At 37.8% G+C, this 19523-nt stretch overlaps 1 protein-coding gene and 1 pseudogene across 1 annotated transcript in view; both read right to left on the bottom strand.

Moving 5' to 3' along the window:
• The window catches only part of LOC103728727 (bromodomain adjacent to zinc finger domain protein 2B), a 186261-nt gene that overhangs the window by 28409 nt on the left and 138329 nt on the right, over positions 1 to 19523 (bottom strand). The window contains exons 3-4 of the mRNA XM_008826688.3: positions 13765 to 13911; positions 2995 to 3048 (exon numbers count right to left, since the gene is read on the bottom strand). Of these exons, the coding sequence (XP_008824910.1) occupies positions 2995 to 3048; positions 13765 to 13909 (199 nt within the window). The 5' untranslated portion in view covers positions 13910 to 13911. The remainder of the gene's footprint in view (positions 1 to 2994; positions 3049 to 13764; positions 13912 to 19523) is intronic.
• Positions 11228 to 12083, bottom strand: LOC115069179 (annotated as a pseudogene).

The following is a 19523-nucleotide window of genomic DNA, read 5'->3' as shown; positions in this document are numbered from 1 at the left end:
CGTGTCTCAAAAGACAAAGTGGACTGCTCCTGAGGCATGCCACCTGAGGCTAACCTCTGGCTTTCACATGCAGACACACACACACAGAGAGCCTGCCTTAAAAGAATGAGAGAGAGAGAGAGAGAGAGAGAGAGAGAGAGAGAGAGAGAGAGAAAGAATGAACGAAAGACACCGAAAAGCATCCAAAATCAGAGAAAAGTCAGAGGAAAGTATCTGGAACTAGAAGTATGGTATCTAGTGGTATGGCTGTCAACATGACACACCTGGGAAGACTTCATTTGAGGAATCCTCTTCATCAGATTGGCCTATGGGGCTTTTTCTTGATTGTTAACTGATGTAGGAGAGGCCAGGCAACTGTGGGTGGTACCAACCCTAGGCAGGTGAGTCTGGGCTTTATAAGTCAGGTAGCTAAACACAAGCCTGAGTGCAAGCCACTAAGCAAAATTCCTCTATGGTTTCTGCCCTGCTCAAGTTCCTCTCCTGACCTTGGTCAATGGTGGAATGTAACCTCTAAGATGAAATAAAACCTTTCCTCCCCAAGTTGGTTTTGGTCATGGTGTTTACAAAACAACAGAAAGTAAACTAAGAAAAGTGATTTGATGGCTTCCTGGGTCAATGATAATCTAACAGAGAGCTACTGTGAAAATAGTGGAACTGAAAACAGCAAGCTGATCTGCTCCAAATACAAGAAGTTTGAATTCAGAGCTAAATAAACATCTGAAAATTTGAAGGGGGAAGTATTGGTGATGAGTAACCACAAACAGAACAAGTTCAGAGTTTAAAGCACCTAAATGTCCAGCAGTGAGGACTCTGCATGACTGGAGAAAGAACTGGCAAACAACATATAGAAGCTACTCTTGAAAGGTAAATATATGCAGCAGATAAAAAATAAAATTTTTAAAACTTCCAGAAACATTAATAAGGGAGAAAAACAAGGCAATGATTACCAGGGTGGGGATAAGAGATTAAAAACAACAGTTTTGTGGTAGGTTTTTGTCTGCTTGAATTTGTTGGGTCTTGTGCATGCCAGCGTAGAACTGTGGAAATGAGCAGCAGGCCCCAAACTTAGTCAAAGAACTACTGGCAGCTGATTACTGCTGGGTGAGGAAAAGCTAATCTTAAGGGCTCTAGATATGCTGACTAGACCTCAGCAGATGAATTTGCACCAAGGGATATCTAGGGACACTAGACTTGATAGGCCTTAACACAAATGACAGAATGAATGAAATGTATCCCAGGCAGCCCTCCAATTTGTAATCATGCTCTTTAATCTGCAAATAAAAATGAGAAAAATTTTATTTATTTATTTATTTATTTATTTATTTATTTATTTATTTGGGGTGGGTGAGAGTACATGGGATTGTAGATGAGGTGGTTATGACAGCAGCTTGAACTGCACCACAGTTAATTTCCTTAATTTGGCAGCAGTATTCTGAGTCATTCATGGGGACCAGCGGCAGTTACTCGATAGTTTTGTAACTACCTAATTCCTTTGATTACATCTCTTTCTTCTTAAAAACAGCAATTTATGTTATTTTTAGCTGACCTGACTGATATGTAACCAAACAGAGTTCCAAACTCAAAACTTCAATTTTATGTGTTACACTGGCCTGATGTCTAACAAACATGTACTTTTCAAAGTAATACTAAATGAGAATGTTGGTGTTCCTGCAAAATTCCCAAGCTCAGACTCCAATAAGACAGCATAATGAAATAGGACATTTTTGGAACTAGGTTGGGGAACTGCGTCCTCATGCTTGGGTTTAGTGCTCCCATAAGAAAAGGTTAAAGGAACTGTGCTCTATAGCTATTTCCTCTAACTTCAAATATTCCCTCCTGGAGGCAAGGGAGAGGCTCAAATGAGTAAGTAAAGAAAACTTACAAGACTCAGAAGTTCCTGAAACTTCCTCCCTTGGATTATAAAAGCAGGTAATGACTGCTGGGAAGAGGGGAATTCTCCAGCATGCAGAGCTGCCTTCAAGTTGTGCACAGAGCTGAGCTCCAGGAATGTAACTTTCATGATATGTCAACCATGCAAGGGTGAGCATTTTGGTGATGTGCAGTGTCTTTGAGTTACCTATGCTGTTGTAAGTAACTCCTCACCAAACTCCTATAAGTAACCCATATAAACTCAGTGGTTCATTGAGGTAAACTTCAGTGGAACTGTTTCTTTGATTTGCCTTAGATGTTCTGTCTGGGGTGAACAGATGCTTATTTAGGTCTCCCTGCCAAAATTCAAGCAATGCCTTCTTTTAAGTTTTGCAGTGATTTCTTGAGGGCCTATACCATATGCCCCCGAAAAAGCCACACAAGAAACTGCCTTGCTCCCTTTTCCACCATGTGAGGAAAGAAGATGCCATCTTTGAAGAAAAAAGTCTTCAATGCTACGGTTTGGATAAGGTTTGACCCCTAAAATGTCATATGAAGGAAGTTTGGATCCCAGTGCAATAATACAGTATTAAGAAGCAGGGTTGGAGAGATGGCTCAGTAGTTAAGAACACTGGCTGCTCTTGAAGAAGACCTGGTTTCGGTTCCCAGCATCCACATGGCAGCTAACAATTGTCATGGGTGCACTTACATACATGCAGAAAAACCCTCATGATACACATAAAATAATAAATAAAATATTTTTTAAAAAGAGGTGATGGATCTTAAAGAAGTAGAACCTAATGGAAGATGGTTGAGTCATAGGATACCACCATCTAAAGCAGTTAATGTAGTTCTCACAGGACGAATTTAGTTCTCATGAACAGTAGGTTGTTACAAAGCAATGTTACCTTATGTATTTGGTCCTTCTCCAAAAAACTGCTTCCCTTCCTAATTCTCTACCATGTCTATTGTACCCAGGGGTCCTTCGTCAGACACCATATATCATGTTTGTACTTTCCAGTAACCAGAATGGCAGGCCAAATAAGTCTCTTTTCTTATATAGTACTTTAGAAAGTACCCAGCAAGAATTTGTAACAGTAACACAAAACAGACTAAGAAACTCACCAGACTGAACTGAGTCAGGCTGAACTTTGATCTTGGACTTCCCAGCTTCCAGAACTGTGAACAATAAATTATTATTAGTTATAAATTAGCAATTATGTAATATTTTGTTATAGTAGCCTGAATGGACTAAGCCATGAGGTAAAAGAAATCTTGAAAATACATGCTTAACATTGGAGGTAAAGGAAGGTTTCTTCAATAGGAAACAAAAACAATTATAAATATTGACAAATTTGACTACATTAGAATTGAAAGTTTATCAAAAGACAATATTCAATAAACATACACATATACATATATACAACCAGTCTAGGAAAGTTATATCCCACACATAAAACTTCAAAGCACCTCCATACTCAAGTGCCAAGGATCTGAGTGTAACCAACTGTGACAAGAAATAATGTACATAGAGATTAGAGGCGCATGTGCAAACATCTAAATGTTAGTAGCATTAAAAATGAGTCTTTCTGTAGGAAACAGTGTATTTTAAAATGAAATGGAGATTTTTCTTTAAAGGTTAAAACCTCATTCAATTTTATGTCTTATAGGGTTTATACTGAGTTCAATATTGTATAACTGTATTAATTCAACTGTGAACCTAAAAATTTACAGCCACTTTTGAAAGAGATGTATCTTTGCTCTGGAAATTGTTACTGAATATGTTAAAGCTGTAATGAAATGCTTCTTCTAATTATGTGGTTATTAAATAAGTAAAAAAGCACCTAGTAATATATAATTCATAAATGTTTAAAGAAAAATAAAACTCACTAGAAATATGAAGCAAAGCCCTAAACTGGCAGAGAGAGAGAGAGAGAGAGAGAGAGAGAGAGAGAGAGAGAGAATGAACTCAGGAGGCTAAAATCTTATAAAAGATGAAAGGCACTTAAATGAAACACTACTTCACTGGAAAAAAAGGAAAAGAAAAAAAACCTCAAAGTCTGACAATTCCAAGTGCTGGGGGAGGAACAGGATCAGAACTGTAAAATATACTGGCTGTAAAACACATTGGTATTATGGATGCCAGACGCACATGGTACAAGCTTATATGTATTGGCATCATATATAATGAAGTTGTAACAGCATTGATTGTAATTGACAAAAGCTGGAAACATTTCAAAATTTGCACCAACAATATCATAGCTATATAAATACATATATATATACACATACATAATATATATATTAAATATCTTATACGCTTACAAATATATTCCTTTTTTATATATCTCATTATGGCATCCTTCAGTAAACACACCCAAGGCATGTTAGGGCTTCTCTGTCTAAATATCTCTCTATCCAAATCCAGTCTTTATTCCCATATATCCCATTCTAATTTACCCCCAAGTATCTATAGAACTTTGTTTCTTAACCCATTAACAGAATTCCTTAATTTGGGCCCATATATAAGTATAAACATAACTCTTTTTTGCTTCTAATTGTATATCTATTACAAACAGATGCTCCACATGCTTTTAGAAGTATCAATTTGAAAGCAATGTGACTATATAAATCTGTTCTTATTGGACAAAGTATAAATAAAGGTAACAGTTATAATTTACTAGGCACAAACTATATTATATATCACTATCTATCATCATTTTATAAAGCAGGTGTTATACCTATATTTAAATGAGGCAACCGAATCTTAGAAAAGGTAATTCACAGAGCTAATTAGTGGACAAGCTAAGATTCAATGTCAAGATATTTTGGCTGCAAAGTCTTTGCTTTTAATCTTGACACTATTTTGCATAAATTCCTAAAAATGCCATATTTAGATCAAAATGATTTGGTCATGGCCTACTCCCCAGCTTGACTTTCTTCCTGTCTCTGTCGTCCACACAACCACAGTACATATCCTCAATTCATTTCTCCTAATAGAATAATTTTATTCAGGACAGTAATGTCTTTTTCTTTCTTTTTTTTTTGGTCTTTTTGAGACAGGTCTCCCTGTAGCCCCAGCTGGCCTGGACCAGACTGGCCTTGAACTCACAGAGATCCACCTGCCTTTGCCTCTGCCTCTGAGTAATGGGATTAAAGGCATATTCTGTTAGGCCCGGCCTAGTAACATGCTTTCTTAAAAACTATTCTTCCAGTTGCCTGAAAGCTTTGGTTTCCTTATGTTCATGCACCAACCCTGGCTCTTACAATCTTTCCACCCCCTCTTCCGCCATGGTCCCTGAGCTGTGGGTGTGTGAGATTTAATACAGGAGTCCTATCTAAGGACAAATACTCTGCAGTCTCTTATTCTCTAAAACTTAGCCAGTGTGGTCTTCTGTGTGCATTGCACTCTGTTGTATGGGGAAGTTATGCTGATGAGAGTTGAGAGATACATTAGTATTCTCTCTACCTCTGTTCCACTATGTTCCATCAGCCTCAGGTGTAAAGGTTCCACTGCTGAAGTTGTAGCAATGCTAAAAGCATGCACAAGACCCACGCCAACTCAATCAGACAAAAACCCAATGCTGACAACACAGTGGACAGTAACAGGGATGACAGAGTATATGGACTCCAGTGTGTGTGTGTGTGGGGGGGAGGCTATGGGAGGTGCCATTTGGGAAGTGGGTATATAGATGAATAAGATTGTTTGGGATGCTCTGTATGATATACACACACACAAATAAATCAACAAATTTAAAAAAGACATATTTGAAGAGGAAGCATAAAAATTTACTTCATGTTAAATAGTAGAGGTGACAAACATTACCAGTGAAATCTACCTGATGACTTTATATCCATACTCAGGTACTAAGGAGCCAAGTATAATCGACCATGATTAGTAATAATCAGATACATAGAGATTAAAGACACATGTGCAAACATCTAGGCGTTGGTAGCATTAAAAACGTAGAAAACAGCATATTTTAAAATGAAATGGAGATCTTCTTTAAAGGTTAAAAACTCATTCAATTTTATGTCTTACAGGGTTTATACTGAGTTCAATATTGTATAACCATATTAATTCAACTGTGAACCTAAAAATTTACAGCCATTTTTGAAGGAGATGTATCCTTACTCTAGAAATTGTTACTGAATGTGTTAAAGCTGTAATGAAACACTTCTTCTAATCATGTGGTTATTAAATAAAAATTTTTTAAAAAGAATGGGGGAAATGGGCAGCAAGCCCCAACCCTAGCCTAGGAACTATCGGCAAATCATTACTGTGGGGTGAGGGGGAGTAGATCTTCTTTAAGGGCACGACTCTAGATAGGCTGACTAGGCTCTAGTCGATGAACTTTCACTAAGGGGCACCTGGATAGAAATGCTTGACCGGATAGGACTTAATATTTATGAAAAAATACCTGAAATCTGGTGGGATAACTTATGGGGGGTGGGGGCAAGGAGGGAGTCTAAATTTGATTAAGATGTATTATATGAAATGTACAAAAACTCAATAAAAATATTAAAAATGAAAAAAAACCACTTCTTCCAAGCTGGGCATGGTGGTACACACCTTTAGTCCTAGCACTTGGCAGGATGCAGATGGATCTTTGTGAGATGGAGCCTAGCCTGGTTTATATAGTTCCAGGCCAGCTGTGGTACAGGGAGACTTGGTCTCAAAAACACCTATTTTTCTTAGTCTTCCTGGAAGCCAAGCTTACTGCTCACAAGGTTCTGAAAACATACTTTAAGTGGAAATCTCTGATGAAGTTTCTGGGAAAACTCAAAAAGGATTCAAACTCTGCTGGCATGCAACTTTAACCTTCCCCATTCCCCTTCCTTCGTAGGAAACAAAGTTCTAGGTGGAACAACCCTTGTGAAGCTATGAGGTATACATGTGAGTTTAAAAACCTCGAACTTCAGGAGACAGAACTGAAATTAGGAGACTGGGTATATGTCATTTCCCACTTCAGGTATGTGATGACACTTCCAGCTTCAGGCATATAACCATACTTCCCACTTCAGATGTAGGATGACACTCCCCACCTCCGGTATAGGATGACTTTTCCTCCTCTCAGAGCTGATCAATGGGTGATGCATTTAACATGCTTTCCCATCATAGTTAATCACTGGTGTAACAAGCATCTTTCCTGACAGCACTCAAATTGCAATCAACTTGCAATTCCTCAAGAGACCCTGATTTGACACACATTTGTAGCTAACTGAAATAATGACAGAAATGTTAAATTTTGAAAGAAAGTACACCTACTGCAGCTGTAACTTGAGAAGTTTTCCATCATCAGTTTTATAGATTCTGCCTGTGCTTCAGCTTTTGCTTAGAGGGATGTACCTCAAAAAATGTACTGGAAAATAATTTAACTACGGTAGGGATTAACTGTCATTTAAATTTCTCAAAAATTCTTCTCTGTATCAGGTTAAATAACCAGAAATCTCAAACAAATGTACTCTGTGAAGTTAATTTATGAAATTATGCTTAAATAGCATTCTCAGCCTTTACCTGTAACCCATATGTGGGGAGGTATCTGAGTATCTGTAAATCTGCCTACAGTACATATCAAATGACATTTTATACAAGGTTCTGAGGGCATTATTCACCACCACATTCAAGGCAGAGAAAAGGCTGTCTTTTTTTTTCTCCCTGAGGAACTAATATACTTACTAGTACTAGCCAAGTAAGCCTGTTTCCCCTTTATTTAGCCATTAACTCATTACATTTTTTGTTCAGTATCTTAAGTCTTGTAGGGTGTAATGATCCATGCCTATAATCCTGGCACTTAGGCTGAAGCAGGAGGACTACAAGTTCTAGGTCAGCCTAGGTTATACAGTTAACATCTGTAAATAATTGTTTAAAAAAAGAAAAAAAAAGTCTTCAGCTATGACCTTTCTATTTTTTATAACCAGCTTTTGATATTTTAGTTAACTTTTTATTTACTGTACCTATATATTTAGTAAAGACTGTCCCAAATTATTTTTTAGGAGTCAGCAGCTTATTTTTAAAAATATCATTTCTTCAGATTACAGAGATGGCTAAGTGGTTAAGAACACTTGCTGTTTTTCCATTGGACTGGGGTTAGATTCCCAGTACCCATATGGCAGCTAACAACCTTCCATAACTCCTGTTCCAGGGAATCTTACATCCTCTTTTGGCTTCTGAAGGCACTGCATTTATGTAGTGCTCTTTCATACATGCAGGCAAACACTCATACATATAAAATAAAAATATTTTTTTAAAATAATCATTTCTTTAACATTTTGGTTGTTAGCCTTAGCCTTTAATGGCTGTGCTAACTAACCCTCCAGCCCGTTCTAGCCGGGCGTGGTGAGCACGCCTTTAATCCCAGCACTTGGGAGGCAGAGGCAGGTGGATCTCTGTGAGTTCAAGGCCAGCCTGGTCTACATAGTTCCAGGACAGCTGAGGCTACATGGAGACCCTGTCTCAAAAAGACCGAAAAAAAAAAAAAAGAAATCATTTCTTAAGGGAAAAGATCATTAATCTTCTGATAAGACCAATAAAACCAACATATGCAGATAGTCTTAATGGTCTTTACTGCAACGTTATTTTTTTTTTTTTAAATCCCAGCTACTGCAATAAAACTAAAGGTGTATTGTGAGGGCCAATGTTCCACAGGTCCTAAGGGTCCAGCATGTTACTGCTGGATATGTTGAGAAGGCAAGGCCTTGACTCTCTTTAAATGGACTACTTTTCAGGACTATACTTAGAGTGAGCAATCTTAAATAATAGAGAAATATATTCTTAAAGAATGGGCTTCATTTATTTATGATAAAAGCAACAGCCTCAAGTATGGTATTTCTCAGTTGTCATACAAACCCACTGCATCATAGATCCACATTGCCCATGTGAACTTAGGCATAAGAAACCCATGCCCAGATAATGTTCCTACTGTTTGTGGTACTATGAGCAACAACATTTCTGATCCAAGAATTTGTCAGTATCCATAACAGCAATAGACTAATTTAGGTATAATCTCAGATTTGGACAAGGAACTGATTAAAACAGAAAATAGCTGATCATTTAAGATCTGAATGTAAACAATTTATATTCCTTAGCATGTAAAGGAATTTCTACAGACACCATCATTAATGAAAACGATAGAGAAATAAACTCTAAAATAATTACTTAAAACAACAGAATGATCTCAAAGAGCCCATAAAAGAATTCTTGAGGTTTTGGTGTTTTAAAGATGAAAATTCTCTTTTGTTGTTCTTTATATATATCAAAACTGTTGAGGCCAAACAGCATAAGATAAAGGGGTTGATCCCATTGTCACGCTATGATTTTACTTATTTTTTATAATTTATTTATTTTTGTGTATTTCATGCAGGAAAATCACCTTTATATCCCCTTCCCCCTTCCCCTTTGGCACCCTCCCATAGTCCCCCCTCCACACTGGAGTTTATACATTCTGTCATTTGTATTAAGGCCTATTATGTAAAGTTAGAAGTGTCCTGAGATGTCTCTCGGTACAAGTTCATCCACTGGGATTTAGTCAGCCTATCTAGAGTCTCTCCCTTCGAGAAGATCTGTTCTTCCTCACTTAGCAGTTATCAGCTGCCAATAATTCTTTGAATAAGATTGGGGCTTGCTATGCATTTCTACAGTTCTGTGCTGGGTTTTTGTCTGTCTAATTTTATGTGGGTCTTTTGCATGCTGACACCATTGCTGTAGGTTTGTATCAGAAGGCTCCCAGGCACCTGTAGGATGATTTCCATATGGTCATGTACCTGGCTCTTACAGTATTTCCACCCCCTCTTCCACAATGGTCCCTGAGCCCTGGGTGGGTGGACTGCAATATAGACCTGTCCAAGGGCCCATACTCTGCCTACTCTTATTCTCTGCATTTTGGCCATTTGTGGCCTTTCACGTTCCTGGCCCTATGTTGCATGAGGGAGCTCCATTGATGAGAACTGAAAGATGCATTAGTGTTCTCTTCACCCCTTTTTCTATGTTCCTTGAGTCTTAGGTGTAGAGGTTGTATCCTAAATGTGCCAATTAGGCTTCAGCGATTCACAGACAATCTCTGTATGTGACCAGTGGTATAACTCTATAATAATCTCTGTTGAAAAACTTTGATGGGTGATGACTGGGATACTTGTCAGGAAATTTAAGGATCCATATTTTGTACATAGTAAGAAATTACATTTGTTTAGGGATATGAGAGCCTTAGGTTTTCTCTAAGATCTATGACCTCTCCAGCTGTGTGTATTTGGCTAGGTTTAGAGTACCAGACAGGAGTTTCCTCCCATTGAGTGGGCTTTAAGTCCAATTAGTTAGCTGTTGATTATCCCCAGGATAAAAGTGCACTACTGCAGTGATGTCACTTGATGTGGTTTTTAGGCCTTGAGGCTAGGGTTGGACCACTGATTGATGTACCAGCTTGCACAGTGCTCTCCAAACCTATGAGTTTGCCTTCAGGGGAGGTGGCTTCCAGGTCAGTTCCAGCTCCACTGCTTCACATTCTGTGTCCAAAGTATGCCCTGTCTTCAGCAATAGGGTCTTACCATTAAGTTCTAGGAGGCAATCAAGGGCTATGACAATAGCCTGTGTAATTTTGGGAGTCTCCTGGACTACCCTGGCCAACAACTCAAAGGAAGGTTTCCCTGACTGGCACTGTTTCTTGTTATGTAGCCTTCAGCTATAACCACGGACTCATGTAGGAATATTGTATGTGTAATTTTTCAGTAAGTTTTTGGACTAATACAATTCCCTCTGGTTTTTAAAATGGCTAGGCAATATTTATGTCTCTTCTTTTTCTCCCTGTCTTATCCTCCCTCCCCGCCCTTCCTATTTAAAGTGTCCCAATTGTCTCCATTTCTCCCTTGATAATTTTATTTTTACTAATAAAAATTTTACTAATAAAAATTTACTTAAAGACATTCTGAATGTCAACAAATCAGCTGCAACTTTTTTTTTGCAATTACAGAATGGTATTCAGTTAACAGAACAATTATTTTCATATAAGCTGCATCACAGACAACTGAAGATGAAAAAAAAACCATCCTCATATATAACTAATCTGTGTTGTGCACCAACAAGAACCTGCTTTAAATTCCCACACCAGTTTATACCCTTGTACTGTACCAGGCAAGGCTAGTGGCTATGAAAATACGACCAGGACAGGGCTATCTACAGACACACTCAATAGTGTGTTAGCGATACAAAAAAAGACAGTGTACAGTTTAAAAACAAATCTTACCCAGCCTCACACTTCAGTTTTTTTCTTTAAAAGGAGTGTTATGTACAGGGAGGTTAAATGCTGTCTGGACAAGAAAAAAAAAAACAAACCAAAACTGCGATAGAGCAAACATTCGTCATCATCATCTTCATCTTCCTCTTCTTTTTCTGGCTCTTTCCAGCCTTGACAGCTCCCCTTCTATTTGCAGCACCAGGTTTTCCTTTAGCTCTGTAGGCAGCAATACCTTTTCGTATTTCTCCTTCAGCTTGGCGGCCTTCTTCTCATAAGGCTGCTTGTCATCTGCATCAGTGTTGGTCCACATCTCTCCCAGTTTCCTTGCACCATCAACAAATAAGCTGGGATGCTCTCCTTTGATTTGGGGGCGATACTCAGAACAAGAAGAGAGCCGAAGGAGGCCTCTTGGGTGTGTTGGGATCTTTGAACTTCTTTTTTGGTTCCCCTTTAGGAGGGGCAGAGATTTTCATTTCTCTTTCATAAGGAGTCTGTCTGCCCTTGCCATGTCTTCAACCTTTCCTTTTTCTTTAGGAGACATGGTCTTCCACCTCACTGAGCACTTCTTGGAAAACTCTGAGAAGTTGACAGAAGCATCAGGATGCTTCTTCTTGTGCTCCTCCTGGCAAGTTTGCACAAAGAATGCCTATGATGACATTTTGCCTCTCCGCCTCTTAGGATCTCCTTTGCCCATGTTTAGTTGTTTTCCTTGCCGAGGCACAGTCACCCAGTGCTGGTCTGGCTTTCACTTGCCCCGGCGCTGTCCCCATGGAGCTCAATGTACTGCAATGGCTGTCCCTTGATAATTTTTGTATGCTACGGTCCCACCTCTTTGAGCTCCTTCTTCTTCTTTATTCCCATTTTTCTTTGTATACCTTTCCTTCTCTCCCTCCCCATTGACTACCTCCTCCCCCATACACATTTCTCAGTATTCCTGTCTCCTACTATTTTTCTCTCTTGGGTTCCTTCTTTCCCTTTACCTCCCTGGTTTCCTTCCACTTTCCTGGTTCCTGCAATTACAACAGGATATGCACTCATAAGGATTTGGTGCTAGGATCCACATATGAGGGAGAATATATGTCTTTTGTTTTTCTGAGTCTGTGTTTCTTCGCTCAGTATAACAATTTCTAGATCCATCCATTTACCTGCAAATTTCATTTTTTCATCTTTCTTTATTGCTGAGTAGAACTCCATTGTGTAAATGTACCACATTTTCACTAGCCACTCGTCAGTTGAGGGGCACTTCGGTTGTGTCCATCTCTTAGCTATTGTGCTATTGTGAAAAGAGCGGCAACAAATGGTTGTACAAGCATCTCTGCAATAGGATAAGTCTTTGGGTATGTGCCAAGGAGCCAAAGAGTGGTATAACCAGGTCATATGATAGGTTCACTTTTAGTTTTTAAAGAGTTCTCCACACTGCTTTCCATAGAGTTTGCAATCCCACCAGCAGTGAATGGGTGTTCCCCTTTCTCCACATCCTCGCTAGCATTTGGTATCATTTGTTTTCATGATCTCAGCCAGTCTGACTGGGGTAAGGGAAAATCTTAAGGTGGCTTTAATTTGTATTTCCCTAATGCAAAAATCTTGAACACGTTTTACAAATGATCCAATTAAAAAATGGGCTAAAGATGTAACACAGAGTTCTCAAAGGAAGAAATAAAGATGGCTTTTTTTTTTTTTTTTTTTTTTTTTTTTTTTTTTGGAGACAGGGTCTCCCTGGAGCCCCAGCTGACCTGGAACTATGTAGACCAGGCTGGCCTTGAACTCACAGATATCTGCCTGCTTCTGCCTCCCAAGTGCTGGGATGACTGGCCGATTTTATTTTCAAATCGAAAGAATTACCAGATAACATGTAAGCCAAAAAACTGACTCAAATAAGTCAGGAAAACAGAATAGTCGGAATTTTTTCCAAGAGTCTTTGCATTGGAAGACAAAAAAAGTTGGTAGGTATGTATGTGTGTATGTACGTACCTATGTGTATGTATGCATTTTGTAGTGCTGGAGATTGAACCAAAGGTCTCATGATCTAGGTTAAGTGCTCTACCACTGAGCTACCCTCCAGTCCAAAATGCTTCATTTTAAACATGAAATGCAATATTATAAAAGTAAAGAACAAAAAATTTATTTTACTCCCAAGAACTTTTCTATATTTCTTGACTCCCATGGGCTTGTGATTTATGTTTACTATAGTATTCACTAAAATGATAAATAAGATCCTAAGACTAAACTCTCAGAGAAAAGTTTTACGAAAGGTCGAGCCAGGGCTTTCCCCTAGAGAAAGCCAGAAACAGCAAAAAGCCTACATATTTAACACAATGATTATTCAACAGGTCATGAGAACATTTTATTCAGATCTCAACATTATGAATATAAGACCTTAAAATGCTAGCATTCAAAAATTAAGTTAGCATCTGGAAAGACAGTTCAGAGATATGGTTAGGGGATGGAGAGATGGTTGTTCTTGCAGAGAACCTGGGTTCAGTTCCCAGCAGCCACATGGTAACTAACAACCATCAGTAACTACAGTTCTAGGGTCCCCAATGCCCTCTTCTGACTTCTGTGGGCATTGCACAGGTGCACTTATATAATGTAGGTAATACACTTCTACACATAAATTAAAATACAAATAAATATTTTTTAAAAAAGTAAGTTAGTAAAGGATATTTACCACATGGGTTGATTGTAGAGCTAACTGAAGCAGCTCCAGTGGAATGGCCGCCTTTTGAAACTGCTGAAGCCACAGAAGGTGTAGAAGAGGAAGTTGGTGTAGTCGAGGAGGCTGTTGAAGATGGCAACCGTTCTCCAGACTCCATATCTATGACAGGAGAAAAATGTTGTCACTATTAATTAGAATTATTCAAAAGAATTATATATATTTACATAACTTATTTTTAAAGGTATGATATAAATCTAGAAATTAAAAAAAATATGGACAAAAGAATCCTATGACTTGAAAATGGGATACCCTTGCCGAACCTCATGTTAAGGTTTAATTCCTTAGTGAGAGAAAGTGGTAGGGCCTCTGAGAGGTTCTAAGTCCTTAAGAGAGATTGATGCTTTTCTTTTGGGACTCAGAAGAAGTGAATGAATTCTCATTCTCTTAAAAATGCATGAGTCTTTGTAAAGAAAGTAGGTTTTATAGGGAGACCATATCACATGGTTAGCTGCTCTGCTCTTGAATTTCTCAGCCTTTAGAACTGTGAGCTTTATAAATCACCCAGTCCGAGATATTCTGGTATACAACAGAAAATGGACTAAGATAAATAATTTGTGAAACAATTTAAATTTTATTTTTGGGACTAGACTGTGCCCAAGCAGGTTTTGAATTTGTAAGCTCAAATGTTTCCCCTACTTCAGTCATCCAGCTGGGACTATGGACATGTGTCCCAACACTCAGCTTGAAACAAATTTAATTCTACATGTACCGTATCTTCTTCTAATAGTATTGCAAGTATTTTCTATCTTAAAAATGGTCTGTGTGATGCCAGAAACTTGGAAAGATTAAGGTTATATTCTTATTATTTGTAAAGCATTTCACCATCTCTTCTATTGCAACATAATTCCTATATTATCTTAAAGGATCAAAAAAGTAATACAAATTGGTATGGTAGCATGTGCTTATAATTCTAGCTACTTGGGAGGCTGAGGCGAGAGGTTCACAATTTAAAGGGAAACCTGAGTAGCATAGAGATTTAAAAAGAGAAAGGAGGGTAGGAAAGAAGGAAGGTAAGAGGGAGGTGGAGTAGGAGGAAAGAAAATATGAATTTGAATGATGTGCAGTTTTATCTCCCAAATCTAGAAAGAAATATACTTGTCTTGGGTGTCCAGAAATCTGGGCCAGTTATTTCCAATGTAGTAAGCCTTCCCTTCCCCCCTAGTAGGGAAGGGGTGGGGGCTAATTTCTTTTTAAGGTTTTAAAATATTGTTTTTATTTTGTGTATGAGTATATTGCCTCTGTATCAGTGTATGTAAGTGCACGGGTGTCATGCAGTGCTCATAGAGATCAGAACAGGGCATCAGATCCCCTGGAACTGTAGTTACAGATGCCTCCATTTGGGTGCTGGGAACAAAAACTGAGTTCTCTGCAAAAGCAGCTAGTACTCTTAACCATTGAGCCATCTCTCCAGCCCCCTTTTTAGAGTTTTTTTAGATCCAAGTCTCCACTATGGTTTAAAAATGACCTTAATGTGACCCATTTATAATAACCAGATAATTTCTGAGCATGTTTATTAATTTGCTCAGTTGTTGTAGGCTTCAATATTACACTGGTTTTAAATGTATTTGATTAGTTATTTAATTAATAATGATGTTCAGACTTACAATCTAATAGACTTTGGTCACTTAAATGCATATACTAGTCCCATAATTAAGCAAAGAAATCATAAAGGTCATATTTTAATAAGCACATTATAATCTACAAAGAGATAGTGTCCATATATAAGTGAATTTAGAATTTGCCACATGTAAACTCTCACTATTTAAATAATCTTGCTACAGAAGACATCTGGATTAAATTCTATAGTGAAACTACAGGAATATATATTTTGTTGCCTTGGTTTTTGGTTTTTTTGTTTTTTGGTCTTTTTTGTTATTTTGTCTTTTTTTTCAGAGCGGAGGACCGAACCCAGGGCCTTGTGCTAGCTAGGCAAGAGCTCTACCACTGAGCTAAATCCCCAACCCCAGGAATATATATTTTGTAAGAAACGTACTTTGGGGCCTGGAGAGATGGTTCAGCAGTTAAGAACACTGACTGTTCTTGCAGAAGACTCGGGTTCAAATCCCAGTACCCACAAGCCAGTTAATAACTGTCTGTAACTCCAGTTCTAGCCTCTTCTGTCCTCCACGAACATTACATGACACAGGTGCACTTATCTACATGCAGGCATAACACTCATACACATAAAAATAATAAATAATTTTGCTTTTGGAGCTGAGGACCGAACCCAGGACCTTGCACTTACTAGGCAAGTGCTCTACCACTGAGCTAAATCCCCAACCCCTATAAAATATTTTTTTAAAAAAGAAACATAGCTCAATTACATCTTAAAATTTAGACTATTTAAAACAATAGAAGGTAGTGTTTAAGTATTGAGTGAATCCATAAAGTACCCAATTTTTCTCAAAGGATGGATTCACATAGGGGAAGGTAATCTTGGGTTGATGCATAGCATCATAAGTAAGACCATTTCAAAGAGCTTCCCACATAATTCAATAGTTTCTCATATGCTCATATTACTGTCAATCATCCTTAGATCAAAGTGCTACTGTGCTATGTCCATATTTTTAAAAAATCTTTGTCTTTATTAGCATTCATCATGGGCAATGACAGAGTTGCTACTGAAACTACATGGACTAATGTTTAAGGGCTGAGTTAGGTCTGCTACATAAACTAATAAACTTTAAGACATGCAGCTATATGGTAACAAGGCTTATGATTGATACTTTTCCTTATAAATTTTCTTCATCAAGTCTCAGTTTACCAAATTTTTAAAAATGTGAATTGTTTACTTTGAAATTTCTGTATTTTACTAAAATGATATTTGTTGATAACAACCTGAATATTAAAACCAGAATTTGTAAAAATGAAAGGCCACAAAAACCTTTTTCCCTACAGGATGATTTTTATGAACTAACAACAAAAAAAGATCAGATAATACTGTTCAAATTCATGTATATCAAATATTTTTGTATAATCATAAAGTTTATGAATACTGACATCTGGTAGGTATAAACCTGAACAGGTGCAAAGAGTGAAGGTAAGATATATTGGTTAAGAAATGTAAATATGATCAGCTAGCTTCCTTGTTTCAGTTGTGTTAATAGTTTACTATTAACAATATAACTGCAGGGGTCTGGGGATATAATTCAGAGGTAGGCCGCTTCCATAGCATGTGAGAAGAGTTGAAGAAGAGACTAAAGGCTCAAAAATTACTGATAAGTAAAACCAGGTATTGTGGCAAGCACCTACAAACTCAGTCATTTGGAACAGAATGACATGAGCCCAAGAGTTCCAGGTTAGTGTGGGCTGTATTAGTTAGACATTCATCTCTTTAAAGGAACAGGATTACATGCTCTCTAAGGAAAAGCGTACTAGAAAATGAAAACTCTGAGGTAACACCACCAAAAAGTTCTCCTTGGGAGTTTAGCACAGAAGCAGGTTCAGTGAATCCTTACTTTTTTATATAATGCTACCTCAAATGAAATATAATGATTATGAGGATTATCAGGAGATAGTCACTGTGCAGCTTCCTTTGGCTTAGTAGAATCACTGGAGCTTTATAAGTTCATTTTTTTCTATAAGTTTTTTTTTTTTTAAAAATGTGTATGAGTGTATTGCCTGTATCCATGTAAGTGCACCCGTGTTATGCAATGTTCACAGAGGTCAGAAGAGGGCTTTGGATCCCCTGGAACTGGAGTTACGAACAACTTGTTAACTGCCATGTGGGTGCTGGGAATTGAACCTGGGTCCCCTGCAAGAGCAGTCAGTGCTCTTAACCGCTGAGCCATCTTTCCAGCCCCTATTCTAGAAGTTTTGACAAAGGCTTTTATACAAATATTTCCTCTACACGTCAGCAAGGTGGTCCAGCAGGTAAAGGCACTTGCCACAAAAGCCTGGGATCCCTGGAACCCACATGAGGTGGAAGGAGATAACTGGCTCCATAATGTTGTCCTTTGACCTCCACACATGTGCCATGATGTATACTCACAAAATAATAATTACAATAATAATGTTTTAGCTTAAAAATTATGTGTATGAGTATTTTGCCTGTATGTATGTATTATGTACATATGTATGTGTGTATGTATGTATGTATGTATGTATGTATGTATGTATATGTATGTGTATCACATGTGTACCTGGTGCCAGTAGAGGCCAGAGGAGGGTGTTGGAACCTTTGGAACTGTAATTATGAACAGTCCTGTGTCCACTCCAAGGGCAGTGTGTGCTCTGAACCACTGAGATATCTCGTCAGCCCCCTTAAGAATAATTTTAAAAATTCTTCTAGGAGATCAAGCATTTGTATATGTAATACTCCCAGATATTAGATAACAACAAAAACAAAACACAAGCAACAAACAAAAATGTTTCTGTTAAGCGTCTATGGGGAAAACGTCATAAAGATCTTATTAGAAAGCAGACATTATTCTCTGAATATAATATATACATAAGCAAAAGATTCTACTGACTTATCTACATTTTCAAGTTTCAAGGAGCTATCTATAGTCTCTTATGCTTTCATATAGAATACATAAAAAGATAGATTTTCTTGTCATTTTACCCATTTTAACTCCTCCATAAGCAGTCATTTAATTACATCCTCAAAAAGAAGTCAACTGGCAATCGGGTGCTCTGTGCTTCAGAGCATATATTATATATGACATATACAGAATATATAGTTAAGTATATATATGATATATACAGAGAGAGAGAGAGAGAGAGAGAGAGAGAGAGAGAGAGAGAGAGAGAGTAGAGTGTAGTGTAGTGTAGGTTGTGTGTGCACAGTTCACTTGCCCCTGAGGGCACCTGTAGAGGCCAGAGGTTGATGTCAGGATGTTTACCTTAATCACTTCTCCATTTTCTTTCCTTTGTTTATTTTGTTTTGATAGCGGGTCTCTCACTGAACCTGAAGTTGACAAATGTGGCTAGACTGGCTGACCAGTGAGATCCTGGGATCTGCTTGCCTTTGTCCACCTCCTGCCCCCATCCCCATGCTGGGGTTACAGATGCTGCCACAACTGGCTTTCATCTATGGGTGCTGGGGATCCACACTCAGGTCCTCATGTTTGCACGGCAAGTGCTTTACCAAGTGAGCTATTGCCTCAGCTAATCATTGCCTTTTTTTTTTTCTGTTTCCAAATGTGCATCAGGCTAAATTACAGGTTTCTCACAAATCTTTAAAAAATTTGTCCTTGAGACCTCAAGAAACTTAACAATGAGAAAATAATCCAGAACTAAATCATTGATTTTGACACTGCTCAGTAAATAATCTATTCAGAGAGTATCTTTTTTTCATCCTAAATATTAGTATTCCTTTGCAAAGAAATATCTCTGGGGTAGATGCTATCCTAGACACATGACATATATAAGAATATTAAGGGAAGATTTGAACAAGATTTAGTATCTGTAGGTCAAATAAACTATAGGTATAGCCTGTGGCTTTAAATATTATGTTGGCCTGGAACTTTCTAACAAGGATACAAAGGTTTGAAGGATACAGAGAGACATGTATGGTTAACTGATCAAAATACAAGAGGCTCCAGAAAACACAAAAGACCTAAAGCATTGTATAACTAAGAAACACAAGTTTAAAAAAAAAAAAAATCTCTTTTTTTTTTTTTTTTTTTTTTGTTTTTTTTTTCCTTTCTTGTAGGTAAGTGCACCTGTGTCGTGCAATGCCCTTGGAGGACAGAAGAGACTGTCAGATC

The sequence above is a fragment of the Nannospalax galili genome, unplaced genomic scaffold, assembly GCF_000622305.1.
Source record: "Nannospalax galili isolate Female #2095 unplaced genomic scaffold, S.galili_v1.0 scaffold92, whole genome shotgun sequence".
Taxonomy (NCBI): Eukaryota; Metazoa; Chordata; class Mammalia; order Rodentia; family Spalacidae; genus Nannospalax; species Nannospalax galili.
Note: the sequence above shows the minus strand (reverse complement) of the source record. Positions and strands in the feature narration are given on the sequence as shown.